The following is a 21,861-nucleotide window of genomic DNA, read 5'->3' on the forward strand; positions in this document are numbered from 1 at the left end:
GGAGACCTGATTGCGGCCTTTCAGTACCTAAAGGGGGCCTATAGGAAAGATGGGGACAATCTTTTTAGTAGGGCCAGCAGTGACAAGACAAGGGGTAATGGTTTTAAACTAAACCAGGGTAGGTTTAGACTCGATATAAGGAAGAAGTTCTTTACAATGAGGGTGGTGAAACACTTTTTTTTTTTTCCTCCCATGAATTTATGTGCATCATCCTATCCATTTTCCAGGTTAAACTCTGCCAGCTCGTAACTGTACGTGCCAAGCTTTCAAGAATGATCAGAACTAAAATAGATAAGGAGTTTCCTTAGAAACAGTTAGGATCACTAGTAGTCATGAAAAAACTTGCTATTTCAGATCACAGCAATTTAAGCTAGATGTACTTCATAGGTTTTGAACAAAACAAATAGAGGAAAAGATATTGAAAGGACCTTAAAGCAAACATTGCTTATGAATATTGATGCAACTGAACTCAGAAAGGCAGGTATATGTATACGTTGCATTTATAGTAGAAGTAGTCAGCCCTGTACTTGATGGAAATGAATATTGGGGCTCAAGCTTTTTAAAGCATAATTAATCTGTTTTCATCAGTTACAGGGCTAGCTGCACTTCTCTGTTTTTTGCAGTCTCTGAGGGAACTGCTTCATTCATTGGCCATCAAATGTCTTCCCAATCTTTAATGAAATTTGTAGCTTTTTTATGCGTGGAACGTAAGCTGAGCTACAGCTTTGTATCCATCATGGTTACCCCGCTGAGCTGAGGCTCTTCCCTGCTCTGTGGGAGAAATTTTGAACACTGGTGAATATAGTGACCAAATACAATACTTAAAATAAAAGTGCTGTTTATATAATAATGGCAATACAATTTTTAAATAAGGGGTTTGGAGAAATTAAGGTATACATATCAATAGTATTAACTGAGGAAATGAAAGTCAGATTGTTTCTGTCTATTTTCATGCCCATGTTGAAATTGTGGATATGGTGAATTTCTGCTTCTGGGGAGAGAGACCTCAGAAGACAAGCCTTTCTTCTAAGAGGTTCCTGTGTATTTGAAATATGTATATGCACATATATATTTTTGTATGGCATACATTATAAGCATCAACTTCACTCTTTCTGACACAAAAAGAAAGCAATGTCTCATATTAGAATCATTTATTTAATCTACTGCACAATATCTTAAGCAAAGAGACTGTATAGTTGTGTCCCTAATGTATTATTGTTTCTTTGATTTATTTGTGCAGTGAAGAGACGTTTAGAACGGAATACCCAGGAAATGTCACGAGCCAACAGCTTCACTGATGACATTGACCTTATATCAGAAGAGTTGCCGCTGCCAGCTGTATCTGACGTGGCACAGTAAGTGAAACAGTGGCTTTTTAGTTGATAATATAAATGCTCGTTAATGGTGAGGGACACTTGTCACTGAATAAAAATACTGTTCTTTGCTTGCTGCACTTGAAGTGATTATGAGTTTGATCATATTATATGGTTATATGTGGATGTTTCTACAAAATGCAAATTGAGCTTTAAGTTTAATGGGAAGTAGTCAGACACTTTGAAAGAGAAGCATTGCTCTGTGATGGGTGGCTTGCAGTCTTGGAGTCTTTGTTTTACTTTTTAAGGCAGCTGACACAGCTCCTCAGATTTAGTTTTAAAGGAAAGTTTATACTTTGTAGAATTCTGAATCAGTTTGAGCTCTAAAGCACTCCTAATATGAGTTCTGTATGAATTTATTTGAAACATAAATGAAATAGCCATTTATAGATACAGTCTGAAAATAGAAAACCTACATTATGCGTAATATTTTGATAAAGTAGGCACACATATAAGGAAATGATGTTCTAAAAATACAAAAGCAAAATTATTAAATTGATCCTGAATGTGTTGGGATTGACCAGCACAGAAAATCCTCATTGTCAGTGAGTTCACTGCAATTGTTGAATGATCTCTTGCGTTGCTTGTATTTGGTTTAGCAAATGCCTATTTCTTGAAATAAACACAATAATATTTTTGTGCAGGATGCCTCCATATTGTGTTTTGACAGGATGTTTGAGTAACCTTCATGGTTTTGCCCTATAATTCCAGTGTTGGGGATGGGGAATTTGGAGCAAATTTCAAATGTGAAGCAGAGCATTAAAGCATTCAGCAGGGCCTGGATGGACCAGAACATCCGGGTATTATACTAAGGCTTTATCTTACATGCAGAAACTGATACAAACAGTGCTGGTGAACAGAACTCTTGAGTTAGGAGTTATACATGGCCAAAAGGTACTCTACAGCTGGCACAAGTTCATGAAGGTCTAACTAGTCATTCAGATGTTATGTTGATGTTGGTGAAAAACTCATCTGAGTTCACTCTTGCAAGAGAAAATAAAGAATTTTCATTGGAAAAACCCTTCAGTAAATATCTGAGATTGAAAAGAAGAACAAAAACTGTTGCTTGCCTTCAGATAGGGAAAAATATAGACAACGGTGTTCAGGATTAATCTGAAATCAATGTGATTCCAAACTATAGAGTGATTGCTTTTTAGATATTTTATTTCACGTCATATAGTTACTTTCTGTCCGGGTAACATACAGATGATATATCCACTAAATCTATAGTAACTATACTATGCTTTTATACAGGATATTCTGGTGCTTCTATTTTCCCAACATGCTACATTTTTGACCTTCTTTCAAATTGGAGCATTATAAACTCTTCCATTCAAACTGATTTTTTTTTTTCATCAGCACGGTGCAAGCACAGGATTTTGCATTTGGAAACAAACAGTTCTAATCTTATTTGTACTGTTCAGTGCATGAAAAATTGTGGTATTTTATGTTATTCTGTGTAGTGCACCTTGAAAACTGTAACTGAGTTTCTAGCTCATATTAGAGTTTAAATACATTCCTCTCTTTTGTGGAAAGTAAGAAAAGGAATAGTAGAAACTAGCCAAATATACAAATGAAAAAAACTTAAAATATGGGGACTATTTGAAGTAATATGCTACAGAGTTTAATATACTATCAATTCTTTAAACCCCCTTGATGTGGTTGTCAGGTACATATAATCAGAATGATCGTGCAACTTAATATGGCTAAATTAATTATTATTAAATTCTAAGACCGACTATATGTAATCTATGTATAAATTTTAGCTTCTGAATATTTGTAATGAACTTCAAATATACAGAAACAAAAGATTAAAAGTTATAGATATAAGATAAATATACTGTGAAAACAAAGACAAAACAGCATTTCATGCAGTTTTATGCTTCTAAAGTCAAGCATGCCAGTCTTCACCTTTATCACTGATAAACTCATTTTATATGTGTTATTCTACATATTAGGTTGCATTCAGTTAAGAGTTGTTCTGATTCTTCAGTAGAAATGTAGTATCTTATTATTCAAATTGTGAATGTCGTTGGACAAGCACAGAACATGATGTACTTACGTATCTTGGTTTTAAACTGCCACTTCTAATGCAAGCAATAAGATGTTAACACTGTATTTGCCTGATATGCGTATACCTTCTACAAGAATATTAGCTATACTTAGCGTGATTATTTGTCTTGTCTTTTAGCAGAATTATAAGCAGGTAAGTCTTCATGTGTGCTATACTCGCTTTGGGCTGTGAGCTTTCCAAAGCAGCACTGCTTTTGCATTTTACTTAGTAATGTATCCCCTACACTAGTTTGCCTTGGAATTTGTGATGGGGTGATAATCTGAGTTTTTTTCCTTTTAAAGGTTCCACTTTTATTTTGCTTCTTTGTCTGGTTAGAATAAAGAGTTATTCTGTTTGTTCACGTAGATGTTGTTTCATGCTGTGAAGTTACGTACCAGTTAGATTATTTTTTCCTTTATTTTACCCCCCGCCCTTTGGAGGGAACTGTGTAGTAGAAAATGGTTTTATCTCATTTGGGAATAACACACATTTGATAACTAGTGCAACAAATCTTCATCCTAGAGTCAATGTATTAGACAAAAACTCTTCCTAGAGTAGAATTCAGCCCAAGGTGTATACTTATGCAATGAACCTTCTCAGTTTGCAAAGTAATTGACAACATAGCTTTCACGTAACAGGAAATGATAGTAAGCTACGATGATGACAGTTTCACATGGAGCACTTCTTTGAAGTCAGTCTCTCAAAAGGTGAAGTTTTACTTGCCTTCAGCAAGCATTATGAGTTACAAAATCAATTTCCCAGTATACCTTTATTCCAAAGCCAGTAACTGGTCATTTTTAAATTTTGTAAGTTGATTTGTTGGTTATTAAACATGATATGTCAGGTCTACAACTGTAATTTTTTGAGGAGTCTTTTTCTGTAATGTCAACAGTAGATTCTTCTGAAATCATCTCTGCTAGACAGATGACAGGAGGGATGTTCTCTCATGATGGTAAACTTTACTTCTGGCCATACTATCTTCAAGACTCCCTTTGTTTTGTGGGAAGGCAGATACCTCAAATATCTCAAGATATACAAATATCTCAAGGGCAGACATCATGAAGATGGAGACAGACTCTTCTCAGACATGTTCAGCGACAGGACAAGGGGCAATGGGCACAAACTGAAACATAAGAGGTTTCAGTTGAATATGAGGAAGAACTTCTTCACTTTGAGGTTGACAGAGGACTGGAACAAGCTGCCCGGGGGGTAGTGGAGTCTCCTTCTCTGGAGATATTCAAAGCCTGCCTGGATGATGTCCTGTGCAACCTGCTCTAGGTGAACCTGCTTTAGCAGGAGGGTTGGACTGGATGACCTCCCGAGGTCCCTTCCAACCCTTGCCTTTCTGTGATTCTGTGATATTCTCCGAGGAGAACAGAATTCCTACCCTTGAGCCATGCTACCTGCGTCAAACTTCTATTGCACAATCTGCATGTTTGTATTAGTCTCACAGTAACTAAAGTGGTTGCTTGGCAAAACCTACCAGGCTGGTTGGAAACTGGTGATATTAATATTTAAGAATGTGTCTTGCATGAAACAAACCAGTTCAGTGGGTTGCAGCACTGCCAAGGTTTCAGTGGTTAATACATCCTGTATTGGATTTCTGATGTTAGTGACCCATGCAAGCTTAGAGAAGGTACGCTGTCCAGGTGGAAGGTGTCAATAAAACCAAAACCAAATAGCAAGTTTACAAATGGAGCTTAAGATACCTTTCTGTAGAAATATAGTTCCTTTGGATTCTTTAGATAACTGGAATGATGTTTGTTTCCAGTGATCTCAGCAAAAATGTGGATAAATGCAACCTCCTGTGCTTAGGGAACAAAAGCATCATATTCGAGATATAATCCTGTGGTTGTCCAAAGTTCTTGCTGAGTACCTCTGGCCCAGGCTCTCAGGGGTAAAAATTTCATGTGGTGGCTGACCTGAGTGGAGCTGAGTTGTTTTATAATGACTGCTTCTGAGGTGTCCAAAGTTGAATAAGAATGATGTTGTTAGAGAGTAATCAAATCTGACAGATGAAAAAAAAAATGTTAATTTCGGTGAGTTGGTAAGTAGTTCTGGTTTTAGCAATAAATTCTTAGACTACTTTATTGCCTTGTGTACTTACCCAGTTTTTCACATTGTCTGCTGAGCAGTCAGAAGATGACTCCATCGGCACATAAAGAGTCTACAAAATGATGTTTTGTCTGTGCTTTGAAACCTAGAAAAAAACAATGATTTTATTTGACAAATTACAGCATATTTGCTTGGTCCTTATGGTTAGTCTTCTACATATATTGGTAACAGTATCTAAATTAAGTTATACATTAGGGAAGGTCTAAATCTCGAGAATGTTACTTCTAGAGCTAGAAAGTTCATTTTTATCGCTTTGCTCTTTTTTGCTAACCACTCAGCGCTTTCTTTATATTGCCTGATTTTTTTTTTAGTGGAAGATGTAAAATCAAACAATTTGAAGATGGATCCTTCATCTAACTTGATTCAAGATAGTGCTTAGCGCCACACTTCTTTCTCTGTGGTGTTAAGTCTTGAAGCCACTCTTCCTTTCCAGATTCTTACTGTATATACACAGACGTGACAGAAAGACAGAGGACCTGGTAGAGAATTAGGCCTGCTCGTAAAAATACAAGGCAAATTCCTGTATCTCTGTAACTGATTGTTTACTAATGAAAGAGACAAGTAATTACTCCAAATGGCACTGATTAAGCAAGTGGCAGGCTGTGATTTCTGCTTTTTTAAAGTCCTTTCTCCTATCCTTTGTTGGCAGGACTGTTTTATCTACCTGATGCAGCCTATCATGTCTATCACGTGACCTCTGAGGAAAGAGCTGATGCTATTTAGGTCTGTAAAATGAGTAAGCTGTAAGCTTGCTAATTCTTGATCTGTGTCCATAGGCAACAAAAATGCAAATAAAGTGTCTCAAAGTGTGTATGAATTTGTTAAGTGCTAAAAGGAAGAACAGAGGAGAGGTACACATCAGAATGAGAGTAGGGACAAACCTTAGTGGATTTTTGATCATTCTTCCTAGTCCCAACATTTAAGGCCAGCCACTCCCAACAACTGGTTCAAACCAGAAATTATGGTTGAGAGGTGCTTTACCTGTGTTAAGTGACATGGTCCTTGGGGATGGGTATGTGGCTTGATTGGCAAGCAAGATAGTCAACTACAAGTCCTGTAGACCTGCACTAACATACTCTTGCAGTGTCAAAAACACACTCTTGCAGAAGAAGAAACAATAGTTAAAATGACTGGCACAAGTGAGCAGCTTGCTGAGGTCCCATGTAAATTGAAACAAACATTTGTGTGAACTGAATACAGTGTAGCATGGAGGATCTTGGAAGGGAGAGAGCTTCCTACAGGGAATGGTTACAGAACTAGGGAAGCCCTGTAAGTTACCTCCAGTTAAGGGACATGCAGCTGTAAGGCTGCAGTCTGTGGCAATTGAGAGTTCATTTGGCTGGGAAGGAACACTCCCCAGCATGTAGGAGACTTGTGACGTGAGGTTTTGGAGTTGGTGTGGAAGTTGCTGAGACATCCTATTTCAGCCGGCCCCAAGTCCTTTACTTGTTCCTTTTCATTTTTTTTGGTATGCTCCTGTCTTTACAGAGGAGGTATACCTGTTGGCCCTTGATTTCATGTTTTGAACCACAATATCCTGGAGGAAGCAGGAGGTAGTAACCTGTACACCCTGCCACTAACTGGAGTTGGCACTGGATTTATTGCATGACACTATTGATCATCCAAGGGGGGAGAAGAGAATCTGGAAAGGAAGGAGCAAAGATTCTGCCACCTTCAGAGACTTGGTATGCTTTGCTTAGGTGCAGTGAGCATCTTCTCTGAGGTGGGGGAGTATCTACTGTATGTGATTTGCTTTGTTGCTATTATTGTTCCCAAGTTGAATTGTGCAAAGGATGTTGTCTCTTTCTGGATTCTTCCTGGCTGTACTGGAGCTTTGCAAGAGTAAAGGAGACCACTGAACATAACTTTAAGCTTTTTTTTTTTTTTTTTAATCTCCAGCTGGTCCTATTGTTACACAGATTGTGATGACAACAACCCTTGGCCATGAAAATATTTTCTGTCATACACACCAGAGTTAACCTTCTAGCAGGAAAGAGAGAATTTGGCCAATAGACTGTATTGAAAGATTACACCAACCTGGTCACAGATAGCACAGTCTCAGGAAAAATATACACAGCACCAGCTTTAGCAGCAGACATCCTGTTTTTGTTTTTCAGAGTTCTGTGGCTTAAAGCTGTGGTGTTTAAAGCTCTTTACACTGTAAGGAAAAGCAAAAGTTAGAAAATCTATATGTCAGCATGGTTAAGCAACTGTGGTTGAGAACACATTTTGTAGCTCACTAAGGTCACATAAAGGTAAATGTCAGTTGGTCTCTTAGCAGAAAGCAGTGTAATGCTGCAGTTCAGCAGTCATCACGTCAGCTCTCTTGGGAGGAAACCTTTAGAAGGTGAGATCCACATACAATGACCATCGTCAGTGGTAATTGCCGTCAGCTGAACAGCTGTAGTAATAACTCTTCAGCTGGAACAGGCTGCCAGGGAAGTGATAGCTACACCTGTTCCCCACAGGAAAGTGGGATCTTAATTACTTTTCATGGGTTGAGAGTGAGACCAACAGTTGCTTTTCTTTCTGAGGCCCTGTCCACAACAGAATCAAATCATGTTAAGGAACTGTGGGTTTAATACAATTCTGGCCAAAACAATTCTATGCAAATGTTTAGAAAGCATTTATGTACTTCTGCTATATTTCTATCTATTAATCTGTGTGTAACATGACTGGAAAAATTTACTGACTATTTCAGTTTGAGGTCTTAAAATGGTGTAATAGAAGCATAGAGGTCTGAATGTGGAAAGGTCATGGTTTAACCCCAGCGAGCAATTAAGCCCAACACAGCCACTCGCTCCCCCAAGTGGGATGGAGGAGAGAATCAGAAGAGTAAAAGTGAGAAAACTTGTGAGTTGAGATAAGAACAGTTTAATAATTGAAATAAAATAAAATAGTGATAATAATAAAAGACTATACAAAGCAAGTGATGCATGATGCAATTGCTCACCACCAGCCAACCGATGCCCAGCCTGTCCCCCTGGCCAGCTTTCCCCTAGTTTGTATATGAGCATGACATCATATGGTCTGGAATACCCCTTTGGTCAGTTTGGGTCAGCTGTCCTGGCTGTGCCCCCTCCCAGCTGCCTGTGCATCTCCAGCCTTCTCAGTCAGTAGAGCATGAGAAGCTGAAAAGTACTTAGTGTATGCACTACATAGCAACAACTAAAACATAAGCATGTCATCAACATGCTTCTCATCTTAAATCCAAAGCACAGCACTATATCAGCTACTAGGAAGAAAATTAGCTCTATCCCAGCTGAAACCAGGACAGGAAGAAACCAGATATCCACCATTCCCACCTCCAATTTTTTTCTTTCAAGCTCACAGTATGAAAACCAGCTCTTTGATTGTGCAAGTGAGATCTTATCTTCAAAACTACTAGCAGAAGAACCCAGCATTAGTACGTGGTTGTTGCACAATGAGAGGAAGTGGAAATATCTGCTTTTAAAAAAAAAAAAAAAAAGGAAATGGCTGATTGCCATAAGCTATGTAAGAACCCTGGGGTGAAAACACAGATCTGTGGTAAAGCAATGGCTGCAAAACCTCAAGGCCTACAATGTAGTGCTTCCTTCTAACAGAGGAAAGTGAGACTCTGAGGGCAAGAATGACTGAATGCCTTGCTCTGTGTCATCATTGGTGAATCTTGATACAAAGAGAGTACCATGAATTAATCCTCAATGAGGAACAGAACCTTCTGTGAGGATTGAGGCCTAATGAGGCAAAGAAGTTGTTATTGTTTGTTGGTGTTTGTGCTTGTTCCAGGCTGCCTGGAAGAACAGAACACCAAAGCTGCTCCCCACTTCACCAGAACTGGGGTCTACAGAGACTGCAGGAGGGGGATGAGGGGGACAGACACTTAGCACTGCTGTTCACTGCAGTGGAAAATCCCACCGTTGTTAGTCATCCATGCAACTACAGCCAAAGCAAAATGCTTCACGATTAGCCTTGGCATCTAGCTTTTCTCTTAAAAACAAGTTTAGGAATAGTGTTGGGTTTTCTTTTTTTCTAGTGGAAGTAGCTTATCGTAGGATTGGTAGATAACAAGGACAACTAGTTTCCTAGTAGCAGAAATTGTATACAAAGTGAATGGAATAAACTGTAAAACTTATCCTAGGTCTTAAAGCTTACATTAGATGTGCTCAAATAAAATGGTGCTGTGTGCCTCTTTTTAAGTTATTGGTCAGCACTTGAAATAAGGGGATATTAAATCTATCTTTCAGCTTTATTTTAGCCTTCCAGTGGTTCCCTCCATCCATAGATGGCAGTGAAGGTTTTATCAGGGACTTAAGAATATTTTTGCATCCTTCCTTGGCTCTGTTTGAAAATCTAGCATTGTGCAACTCTTGACACAAAGCATATTTTCAGTCTTTCTATGGTTTTGGTCTACCTGTGCAAACACCATTTATCTTTGTATTATTATCATAACTTCTTCCTGTAGCTTATTGCTTTTAGTCTTACTAAAGAAACAGTTCACCTTATCACCAGCAAATCTATCATACTGAATATCATTGTAATTAGGTAGTAATCTTGTGTAGGATAATTGAACCTACTGAAAGCTCATTGATACTAAGATAGGGAGAGCGAGGGTCCTTAATCATCAGTTAGACCTATTGTACCACCTGTTGTCCTTCTGCACATATTCATGGCTTATTTTAAAATAATATTGCTCTTAATTTTTGAAAGCATGATCAGGCACTTGATGTATCAGGTAAATATTGCCCATGTTGTCACTGAGCTAATATAGGTATTTGAGAAAGTTGTGAAGTAATACTGGCCATCAACCAGCTAGTGAAGGGAATGGTATTATAAGAGGTAACATCACCCAAGAGGAGTGGGTTGGCCAAATGACAGCAGTAAGGCTGGTTGCAGTACAGAATATTGCTGAAGACGTTACAGTCTGCCTACCATGCATTTACATTTAATCCATATTTTTGAAAAAAAATATGAAGTGAGAGGGAGAGGTGAAAAACTAATAAGTGGGCAACCCATAGTAACATGATGGGAGGGCATATATATATATATGTGTGTGTATATATTTTTTTTTCCAGCTTTCTTATTGTGCTGTTGGCTCTTGATGCTTATTAATCTTCACTCTCAGGTACATCTAATATAGGTAATACAGATGCAACTACCTCTGTCCACTGTGCTCAAAACCATTTTTAATTGCTTCAAAGAGAAATTTACATGAGGCTCTGTCAATTCTGAACTGAAAAAGGCAAAACAGTGAAAATTCAACAGACAGTAGTAATTTGCTGATCTGGTTGTACCCTTTTTACCATTAAAAGACCTCGTGTTAAGTTACACTTTTTAGTACTGCCTAGTAATACTGACTAGTATTGTCACCTTTAATTTTGAACTCTTTAAAAAGGCTGCTTCAGGTTTAATTTTGGCACACAAAGTATTTTTATTACCATGTAATATGAAAGCAAGGCTGGCATTAGTATAATTCTGTGTAATTATGTAGTAAGCTTTTCTAAGAATTTGACACTTCTTCTGAGGTTTTTGGAGTATTTGGGGGGTTTTAGTCTGCAGAGTAATTTTTCGGAGAATTTGTGCTCTTTTATTGGGAAGTGAGGACATTTGGCCAGTGGAGGGCACTGCACTATAACGCAATGAGAAACAGAAACTCCCATTTCAGTTTTTGAAATCTGATTTGTCATTTCAACAAACTTATAAACTTAATTTATAAGCATCTGAATTTCCCCAATGTTAAATTGGCAAGTTGCCACACTAAGGAAAAATGCTACATGTACTTGAACATCAATTTAATGAGAAACTTAACCAAACCCCAAAGGCTCAACTTGGTATTGTGGTTATACTTTTTTTTCTGGAAAACACTATTGTAACAACCCACTGAAGGGTGTCAAAATATAACTAACTGCATATATCATGTAAGCCTCTATGCAACAATGGTTCAGATCTGATGGAAAAATCTGAAGTAAAAGGTTGTTTTGGAAAAAGAAGCGTCTACAAAAATATGACATTTCATATAAGTAAACTTTTCTTAATGAGTTGTCTAATAATTTCATAGAATTTCAGGGTAGGGATAGAATTTTTCATGAAGGGGATGAGATGAATCTGGGATTTATGGATACAGATATCTGTCTTGTATGAGAAATAGTTTACAAAGAATGTCTCAAGATCAAAGAAACTCACATTTGTTTTACTTAGAAATTATTATTTATCTCAGTAGCAAGTTGGAAATGGAAATAAGGCAACTCTGTTATTGAAAAGAGTGCAAAGAGGTAGTCTGGGTTCATAGCCTTCAATATTGTTGTGTTTTGTCTGTATGTGTGGGGATGAAACTAGTAAAGGGAGGAATCATTTATTAAAGGCTTTGTTTGGCCTTCATAATTTGTTGAGGTTTTCAATTAAAGATTCGTATTACACCTCACATAATTGTGCCTGCTGAGCTCCATGATGCTTGACAATATTGATAACTGCATTTATATGCATCTGTGGTGAAAGTTTGAAAGATGTAACATTAAAGTATGTTCTTTGCTGCAGATGACACTACAACCCTTCTCATTAGATCACTTCAGTCTCTCATTGTTACATAAAGTAAAATAAAGTACCATGCATGGTACTTGTTTCTCCAAATGAAAAAAAAAGGTGGAAAAACATGATTGCAATGCAGAGAGGTGTGAGTATTTCCTTTACTGTGGCATAGGTAGAAATAAATGCGCATACATTTTCTTTTGACCTTGATCTTATTTTTTTGCAATAGTTTCAACTTTAATTTTTGTATGTCAGACTAAATTTGATAATATGAATCATATGCATATACCTATTCCAGTAACAAGGCACTTCATTGCATTCATTGTGTCCATTTGTGTAAAGTATATTGAGGGAAAGGAAAAGCACAGTGGTAAGACTTCATGGTGTTTGCAACTAAAATACATAGGTCATTTCTGATTTGGTCTAGCTCTATCCACAAGCCACGTCACAGTGTGTTTTGTATTGGCAGCATTCAACACAAAAACACTTTAGAAATTGCATATACCTGTTGTCCTTCCTTTTTCCTCCTGTGGTTGCTTCCTGGGGCAGAAAATAAGGTGGCCCACCTATGAAATCAAATGAAAAGCCCACCCTTGCTGGTGGGGAGGGACTTCAAGTTGTGGCAGTGGAGAGGACAGCTTGGATAAAAACCTTAATGTTTTCTCTAAGGCAGGAGGTATAAATTTTACCTTACTAATATCTGAGCATTATACCGCTATACTTCTGAGCATTGCGTTGACAACATATCATTGCAAGCCAGAACCCTGCCTCCTAGTTGAAAGAGTGACTTTTCATGTCCATAGCCTACTTTCTTAAGAAGCAATGTTGGCTGTCTAACAGTGTTCCTCCTACGGATGCTATTTCTGTGGCAGTATCAGGCAGAGAAAAATGCAGAAACTGGAAGGGAAAGTTAAGGGAGCTCGGTGTTGTTAATTGACATGTTGTGATGAATGGATTAGAGGAAGAAAAGAGATAGGAAAGAAAATTATATTACAGATGTGGAGAGTTGTGTGGTTAGGGAAAGCTATTTATGGGCGATTTCTTCAATATTTCATAATTAACAATATTATGAAAATCTGTTTAAGAACTTTCAAAACAACCTGTATAATAGTATATCGATCATAAATTAGAATGGCATAATTTGGTTATGATGTTTCATAGTGGAGTTTGAACAAAAAAAAAATTTGGATTTTCTAATTTATTCCTACCCAGGAGGCAGGTAGACTGTCCACTTACCCTAAGATAAAATAATTAAGACTTTTTTTCTTGTGTTTTTAAGGGTTAATTTGATGTTTACCAAAGGGTATTGCAGTCTTGCCTTACTTGCTAATCTCTCTACAATCTTATTTTGGAGTCACTACTAAAGTGTTTTTCCTTATTGAAATACAATTGTTCATTTGATTCAGGTGGGTTCTATAGACTTTTGTATACTACTACGTAGGAAACAATGGAGCAAGATGTGTGCTTACTTTCAATGCATTAAATAACATTGGAGTTCAGATGATATGGCTGAGTTATTGAAGCTGCTTCTGTTAAATGGGGTGGAGTTAAGACTATGGATCATTTATGACAGCTACAAAACCACCTCTTATGAATGTTTGAATTACGTATCTTTCAAAATGTCTTATTGTTTTTTTTAAAAATGTATTTCAAAGAAACCTCTTACAAGGAAAAATAAGTTCTTCAGTAAAAAAAGTTGCTGTATGCACCTTCATTTCATTATGCTTTTAAAAACAATACCATTTTCATTCCTTAGGTGAACACTATGAGACTGCTGGTCATTCAGCTGCAGTAAAAGGCAATGCTTATTTATCACCTCCATAGTGGAAATTTTTCACTAAAATCAAATTCAGATATTTTGCAATGAGCAGGCATCTCCATCTAATAAAACTATCTTATTGTGTATGAAAAGTGTTCACAACAACAAAAATTAGTGTTAATTTGAGAGATTATTTTATATCCAGTATGGCTATTTTCTTGGGTAACCCTACCCCAACTGAAGGAATATATTCTAGGCCTGATGTTTGACTTATTTCTAAATGTAGATAGTATTTTGTTTTTATGTCAATAACATATTGCATAAAGTTTTAAAGTAATAACCAATCCTTGTTGCTAAATCAAGACACAATTTAAATTAAATACTGGTTACCTCTGTTTCTATGGCTGGTGGGTAATAGACACTGTTGCAGCCCATGTCCTGTGTTGCAACTAACCTGTATCTGTGTTTAGGGCTGATAGGTAAAAGCTGGTAGTTAAAATGGTTGCTTTTGTCATTTTACTACTGTGTTAACCTCAGTTCTTGGAAACTTTATTTTAATAAGTTACTTTAAGGAAATTTAAGTGATAGAATTTCTTTAGAACCTGATGGTTCCTCATGGATTTCTCAGCTCCGACACTTTCACGCTGCACATGTGAAATCTTTCTTTTTATAGGAAAAACTTGATTAACTCCAAATGGGACAATGAAAGTTACTTTTCAGGTTGGATACACTGAAATAGATGCCAGACAAATACCAGTGCCATTTGCTTGTCTGCCTTTTTTTTTTTTTTTTTAGTGCATTGTAATTTGGAGAAGCAATTATACTCTCTCTTTACTTCAGATTAAACCCCCTATCTCTAGGGCTGTTTTTCCCCATCACCCAACAATGCTTTTAGATGTTATCGCTATGTTCTCCAAAAACTTTGCCCTAATTGCTTAGCTGTTTGTTTGTATTGCTAAGACAATTTATCTCTGGTCTCTGGGTCAAAATGAATGTATCAGACCATTACAGTACAGAAAGCTTAGTATGTGGGCACTGAAGCTTACAGTCATTGCACGCTATATTGAGCTCTGTTCCTCTCATTTCACATGGCTGTTTTGCTTCTAGCATGCTGTAATGGCATTTTTCATAAGTTACTGATACTTATCTCCTCTGGTTTACGTTAGTTAGACTGCCTACACCCAAGGACTAGCAAGAATAAATAATCCTGATGTCCTTTTTTATTTAGTCAGCTGTCTACAATATACATGATGCTTATTAGTATTAAAATATTTTTGAAAACAAAGCTCAAAGAGCTAATAAAGCTGTTCTTATGCTGATTTCTCTTACTTCAGCAATTGCTACTGGAGGATCCCCTCCAATGGGTTCTATGACTTGTCCTTGTAATAATGCAAATCCAATAATATAATGTAATTGGTATTTGTTTTCTTGGACAAAATTTTGCTAGAGGCTTCCACATGTTCCTATGTTTACTTAGCTATTTTGTTATTTAAAAAAAAGTTACTTCTAAACTGAAGTGTGTGGAACTTGCAGCATTGACCTAGCATTTCAGGTAAACAAAGCATGTACTTTTCCTGTATTTAATTTTTTTCTTACTCTTTCTGGGCTGTAGCTGCAGTAAATTTTAGACATCTTTATCTCAGAATTTCATTGTTTGTGGGAGTTCACATGCTTTCTCATCTTGACAAAGAATTAAGTTTTTTTTAATGTAAGAATAGTTTCAATTTGATTTGTATGCATAATCTTTTATGTCTAACTTTGAGTGAAAGGCTTCTATTAAGCTCATTTTATCCACCTGCCAAGTTCTGCTTAAATTTTAATTTAGAAAATGAGCCTGTTTAGTGTTAAGTTTAAACAAGCAGAACTTGCTAATCAAGGAACTGCTATGGTACCTTGAGGGTTTTGACTGTAAGCCCTTTGTTTGGCCCTTCTTGCAGGGAAACCCAAGGCCAGCTCTAAATAAAATACAGTCCAATTTATTAAGCTAGTTATGCCTGCTGCTTCTATACAGCACTGCTGCTGTCAGTGAGGGAGAATTGCTTTGTGACCCAAACTTTGATGTCTCAGCATTAGGAATGGGCTGAGCCTGTGCCCTCTTCTCCTGTTTCTCCCCTTCCCCCTGGTGACACTGGAGGCACAGGAATAGTGGCTGTTCTTGAGGATGGGGGATCAGTCAGGTGGCAAGTGCAAGTTCTGTTGATTGTGGTAGAGAGGTGGATGGGAGATGGGGAGCTCATGCCTGAACAGAGAGGAGAACAGATGCAGGGAAAACAGCAGCAGTCTGGATGAAGATTAAAGGGACCCTTGCTCTTACTCAGAGCTCCCTTGCACATCTTGATGACCACTTCAGAGCTTGTTCTGGCTCCTCTCATCTCCCTTTATCATCCATAACCTCAACATCTCATTAATCCCTCCAGCTTCTCCTCTTCTTTGTGGGGTGGGAGTATTGTGTATGTGTATGTCTGCAGAAAGCCCTGGACAACAAGATTTGGTTTTGCTCACTCTTCTGAAAAGAAGTCTTGACTGAGCTCTGACTTCTATTTAAATTATCAAGCACCTGAGTTTGATCCCTCTGGCTAGTCAAGAATCTGAGTTTATGCATCCTCAGAGGGCCTTAAAATTTTCCCAAGAAGTGTCTTGCATCTGGAAAACTGGGAGAAAACTCTTTATCTTTTGTTATCAACATGTGTCTTAAGCAACATCGCAGCAGGTCCCTGCTGTGCAGATGTAATCAATAAGCTAGGATGAGGGTGGGTATCCCCATTTCCTTCAAATTTACTCATTTGCCACAATGAGCAGTCAGCCCTGTATGTAGCTGATTAAACATAGGTTTAGAGGCATAATCATGTAGGTAGCTATTGGATTTCTGTGAAACATAAATGTCTTAGAGGTCTCTTTTTTTTTTCCTATGATATTACACCTTTTTTAGATTTCTTTTGTTGTTTGTTTGCCTAGTTGTGAAAGCTCTTAACCAGCCTGTGTGCTTGAACCCCTGCATATTTACTTGAGTCTAAATTTAATTTTATCACTCATGCATAGTATTAAAACCTGAAAATTAAGTCAGAATTATCCTCCTGCTTACTTTACAGCAAGTCTCTGTGTGTGATGAGTAAACACACTGTGGGTGGCCTAGGGTAAAATAAAATTTAAGTGCTTGTTTGCAAGGGCAGCTTTCTTCACCTCCAACAGATAAACACCTAGCCATGGTTTAGCAGATTTTACTGGTTGGTTTATTTGACGTGAGAAACAAATATTCCAACAGATGCATGTAAAACTTTTAAAAATTATTTTGGTATTATCATAGGCATATTGTAAAATTTCCTGAGTCCTCTAGTGTTCAAAATGTGAGTCTTATTTTTGATGTTTGGATTAATGATTTTGCCACAGCCTATATCTCAGACCTCTGTAACTAAATTTGAAATAACAAAGTCAAAATATATGCCATTACCTTACCTATTCATTCTTTATCTCAGAGAAATATTACACAATAAAATGATAGCAATTGAGGGAAAAAAAATCATCATTGTATCACAAAAGTTGTCCTCTCTTTGAATGGTATCATTTGAGCACCAGTGATGAATATTTCTACAGTCTCTGAATTGGGATGCTTTAATGCATGAGCCTAATGAAGAACTGGAGCTGTGACCAAGGTTATTTAATCTTATCTTTGCCTGTTCCTTGTTCAGTAAGTGCTTATCTCTTTCACAAACAGAAGAGGCATGAGCTCATTATAGAATTGCTATTCAAGACATCACAGTTCCCCTCTTGTCTGAGGTGGCTTTTCTTCTTCTAGCATTGTCTGAGCAGGGTTAATGTGAGTATCAAAGTTTGAGAACAGTTATATTTCTCCCTGGCTAAGGGGTTTCTGCTTGTTTCAGTAACCTTGTTTGGTAACAAAGAAATAGCATAGAATTGTCTGGCAATTCAGGTGGATGACTTCACCTTTATTTCAGAAGTATCCTTCACAGTAGTAGCTGCAGCCTCCTTATCTACCTGTTTTAAAATGCCTCAGTTTATCAGAGGACAGGAAAGTGAAGGAAGCAATTTAAGTTCAAGGTCTTTTGGTTTACACTGTTAGTTCTCATTTGAGTTCTTTTATTTAAACTCAGCTGGCCTGTCTTGGACTAGCAACCAGCTGTGCTCTGGCAGGTGAAAACTGTAGTCATGCTGCCAAAGCCAGTGATGAAAGTTTATGGAGCCAGGGAGAAATCTGAGGAACTCCTTGATGCGGGATATTAGATTGACTCATTCTCAGAGTGCAGTGGATTAACTTCTCCATACAGGCACCGGGCCCAAATTATTGAATGTGTTGTAAACCATGGTGTTTACACCTGAGCTTGTGCTGTGCGTGACTGTGGACTGCAGGCTCTGAGGGTCGTGCGTCAGCCTGTATCTGCAACGAAGTATGACTTCGAAGAGGGCTCGCTGTGCTAAGGGATTGGGACTACTGTACATCAACCTGTGGAAAGACACTTTTTGTACAAATACTATCCACAAAGTCCATATCACAAATGGGAAACAGGTTTGGGGTCGCGTGGCTTTTCCTTTCATATTATTGGAGTATATAAATTTTCTAATCCTCAGTCATACCGAATGAGACCTGTGAAGATATATTTTTGCATCGAGGAGATATTATGATAGTCACCTTTAATCTTCCCTGTCTTAAAATTCATCTGTTAGTTTTGAATAACAAACTAACAGACCTTATCTTCATTTCCTCCAAATGATTATGGACATATAAACACAGTGCTTGATCACTACTTAGCCAAGGAATATTTATCACGTTTGTTGTAATGGTCTGTCAACTTGCATTTTCTGCAGATCCCATGGTTTTTCCTCTTTGGTACATGCCATTTTGCATAATATCTATGGAGCAAAGTGAAAGGAAATTTCTGTCTTTAACAGCAAAGGATGGTAAAAATTGTTCTGCTATTAATCATAGCTGTAGGACCTTTAGCATTTTATTTTTTAACTTTAATCACCTGACTTTTCTTATGTTCCTCGATAGCAATCATCTACAAAAATGTTTGACATATAAAGCAAGGTTATATTTTGGCTAAAGGAATTATTAGATTGAGACAACGAGAAAAGAAGAGAACTCTGGGATAAGAAAGTGTTATAAAAATAGTTTTTCTACTTTTCTGTTTGTAGGTCAAAGTCAAGGGAACTTTCAAGCACTGATGTACTAAGTAGTTTGGGGGGGCTGTGAGTTACAAGGCTAGATGACTGTGGGTTTACCCAGACTTGTACCTACATACAGTAAAATGTGTTACAATTATAAAGACAAGAAATGAACTTTATCTTAAGGAAGGTTCTGTTTATGTCTGTCTGTTCTTAGTCAGTAGCACGTATTTAAGACAGTATCTCTCTGGCATGAAAAAGCATTTATTGTCTAACTGCTACAGAGAATGATGTTTTCCAAAAGCACAATTGTCAAAAGTATGCATGTAATGTTGTGCTGTAAAGTATTTTTAGGGGGTGTAGTAAATGATGCTGGTGGTGTGTTTTCTTTTGGGGAAAAAAATGTTTTGACGCATTGGCAAAAAATCAAGTGAATGACAGTAGAAGGGTAGAAGTTTGTTGTTGATTTGCCAACAAAAATGAAATATGAATTTTGTCAACTAAGGGAACATATGGCCACCTGACTGAGAAGTTGAGTCTGGTTTTGTTTGCACTTTTCTCCTTTTCCTATACCAAGAAATGCCCTACAGGCATTCTGTGTCTTTGCTGAGTTCTGTAAGTTCCTCAAAGAAAAAAATTAAGCTAATTAGTGAGGTTATCAGCTGTACAATGTAGTTACCATAGCCAAGCTAAAAGAAGAATGTCAGTTCTTACAATCCGTCACAGTGGTTGTTTCTTCTCTACTTACGTCTAACCTTACTATGCTTGTTTAGACAAGCCCTATCATATGATCGTGTTATTTTAGAAGTGCAACAATTGTAAGAGACTAGCATAGTTTCTGATCTTCATTTAGTACACTACTGAGCTTGATTATTCCATGGTTGGGAAGTTCAGTCTCTGCTTCATTTTACCCAAGTACAGAGTACGTACCTCAGAACTGCAGCGAGGTTGCTGCAAGCTCCCAGAGTCCTGCAACATACTCTGAGATTTTCAGATTTAAAAGTACACTTTAAAAGAATCAATAGGTAATACTCCTGAGAAAATGCAAACACTTTTCTACCAGTCATACACACATGGCCACTTATCTGTGTGAAGATTAATTCTTTCCATTGCAAAGGAAGATTGATAATGCAAACTGCTCTATCCTTTGGAGCAGAAGCTTACTCTTCCTCTGGAATTTTTCAATTAGCTATGATACCTGTTGAAATAAAACACAGGCCAGTGTAGCTTCCAAATACTTTTTAATATTGCTGCTTTCTTTTTAGAACTAAATTAAGAAATGTGATGCAAGAGGACTAAAATGGGGCTAGAGAAGGGAAGTAAAATGACCTGTTAAAAACCAGCTGTGTAGTGACTGGTAACAAAACAGGTTTTTAAGAAAATTCTACCGAGTCTCAACAAACAAAAGAAGTAGGGAGTGCAATTACAGGTGAATTATAGTAGAGATAAGTGAGATGTAGGACACTTTGGACAAATAATAATAAAAAGCCATAGGTGTGTTTATATTTTTTGGTTATTGGTTTTTTTTGAGCTCACATAGGTTTCTTACAGAACTCCCATAAGAAGGATGAATCAGAAGCAGTTTTTTCTCTTTTCTTGTTATCTTACAGAAGAAAAAATTATATATGAACCTTTCTCTAAGTCTAGTTTTGTGGAAGGTGTGGCTCAAGAAAACTGGTTCCTCTGGGTAAAAGAGCTGTCTTGTTGAGGAGGCTGCAAAAACACTTGAATAACTTAAGGCAGCAAATTGTTGAGGACTTTGATGTAATTAAAAAAAAAAATCACATCAAAAAGTAGAAGCAATATTTAAACCAAGAGCCTACAATCAAGACTTTTTCTCAAAGTTGTGAGTAGATCCCTCTGTTTCTCACCAAGTACTTAATTTTCTTTCACTAGCTCCTTTCCAGGTCTTCGTACTGATACTTTACAGAAATCCTGACTGTTTCTCACGTCTATGGCTGTGGTTTCACAATCAATTTGAAATGATTCAAGACTGTGCTGCTTCCAAAAAGTTTTGTCCATCTCTTTGCTCTGTGCTCCTGTCTCTGCTTCCACTTTTTCCCTTCAGCACTACATATTACACAGGTCGCTCATCTGGTTAAATACATGCAAAAGACCCAGTAGAAGAGGCTGAGAATATAAAAGGAGGAAAGAAATCCTTCATTAGCTTGGAACAATTCCTTACTTTGAGAATATAATGAAGGCAGATTTTTTTTTTCCATGTGGGCTTGCAAGGTTTATACCTATTCCTCTTAACTTCAACTTTTAAAACTTTAGGCCCTCTTCTTTCACTTTACATATGGGCACATATGGTCAGCCTTTTATTTGCCTATGTCTGTAGCTGAACCAGGTCAGAATACACTGATTAATGGATGCTACTGAGATGACCTACAAAAGTATGTGAAATTCAGGCTGATATATTTTCCTATTCCTTATTTACAAAGTTCTGTTTAAGGATAGTAACGTGAAGCAGTTGCATTTGAAGCATGTACCCCAAAGCATCTTGTTGTATTTTCACTTAAACATCAGCAGATGTTGAAGTACAGTGCATGCTTTAAGAGAAATAAATTTATATCTACTAAGGGAGTGAGAGACAAAGAAGCAACAAAATAATACATTCAGCTACAGTATCCTGCATCAGATTTATCTGCATTCAAGAACAATAAGGCCATTTTATAAATTCACCAACTAGAGTATTTGAAAGAGAAAAATCCAGAATAAGAGAGTTCCGTTTTGGAGAGTTAAATCGGACACTTGTCCGAGACAGAGCCACTGTTCAAAAGAGAGGGTGAACAAATAGGGATGTGCTGGGATTGACTGGACAAGGAGCCTAGGCTAAGGGATAGTATATGTGTGCAGGAGGAGAGCCAGGGGCTAGGAAGAAGACCCATTCAACAATGCACCAAGTGATAAGGAGTAATCTGCCTCTTTATTAG

The 21,861-nt window shown here is 37.4% G+C and overlaps 1 protein-coding gene across 1 annotated transcript in view; it reads left to right on the forward strand.

Moving 5' to 3' along the window:
* The window catches only part of LOC104124223 (potassium voltage-gated channel subfamily KQT member 1-like), a 316,296-nt gene that overhangs the window by 106,132 nt on the left and 188,303 nt on the right, over positions 1–21,861 (forward strand). Inside the window, exon 12 of the mRNA XM_035892082.1 lies at positions 1,241–1,355. Within this exon, the coding sequence (XP_035747975.1) occupies positions 1,241–1,355 (115 nt within the window). The remainder of the gene's footprint in view (positions 1–1,240; positions 1,356–21,861) is intronic.

This window comes from Egretta garzetta, unplaced genomic scaffold (genome assembly GCF_000687185.1).
Source record: "Egretta garzetta isolate BGI_Z169 unplaced genomic scaffold, ASM68718v1 scaffold293, whole genome shotgun sequence".
NCBI lineage: Eukaryota > Metazoa > Chordata > Aves > Pelecaniformes > Ardeidae > Egretta > Egretta garzetta.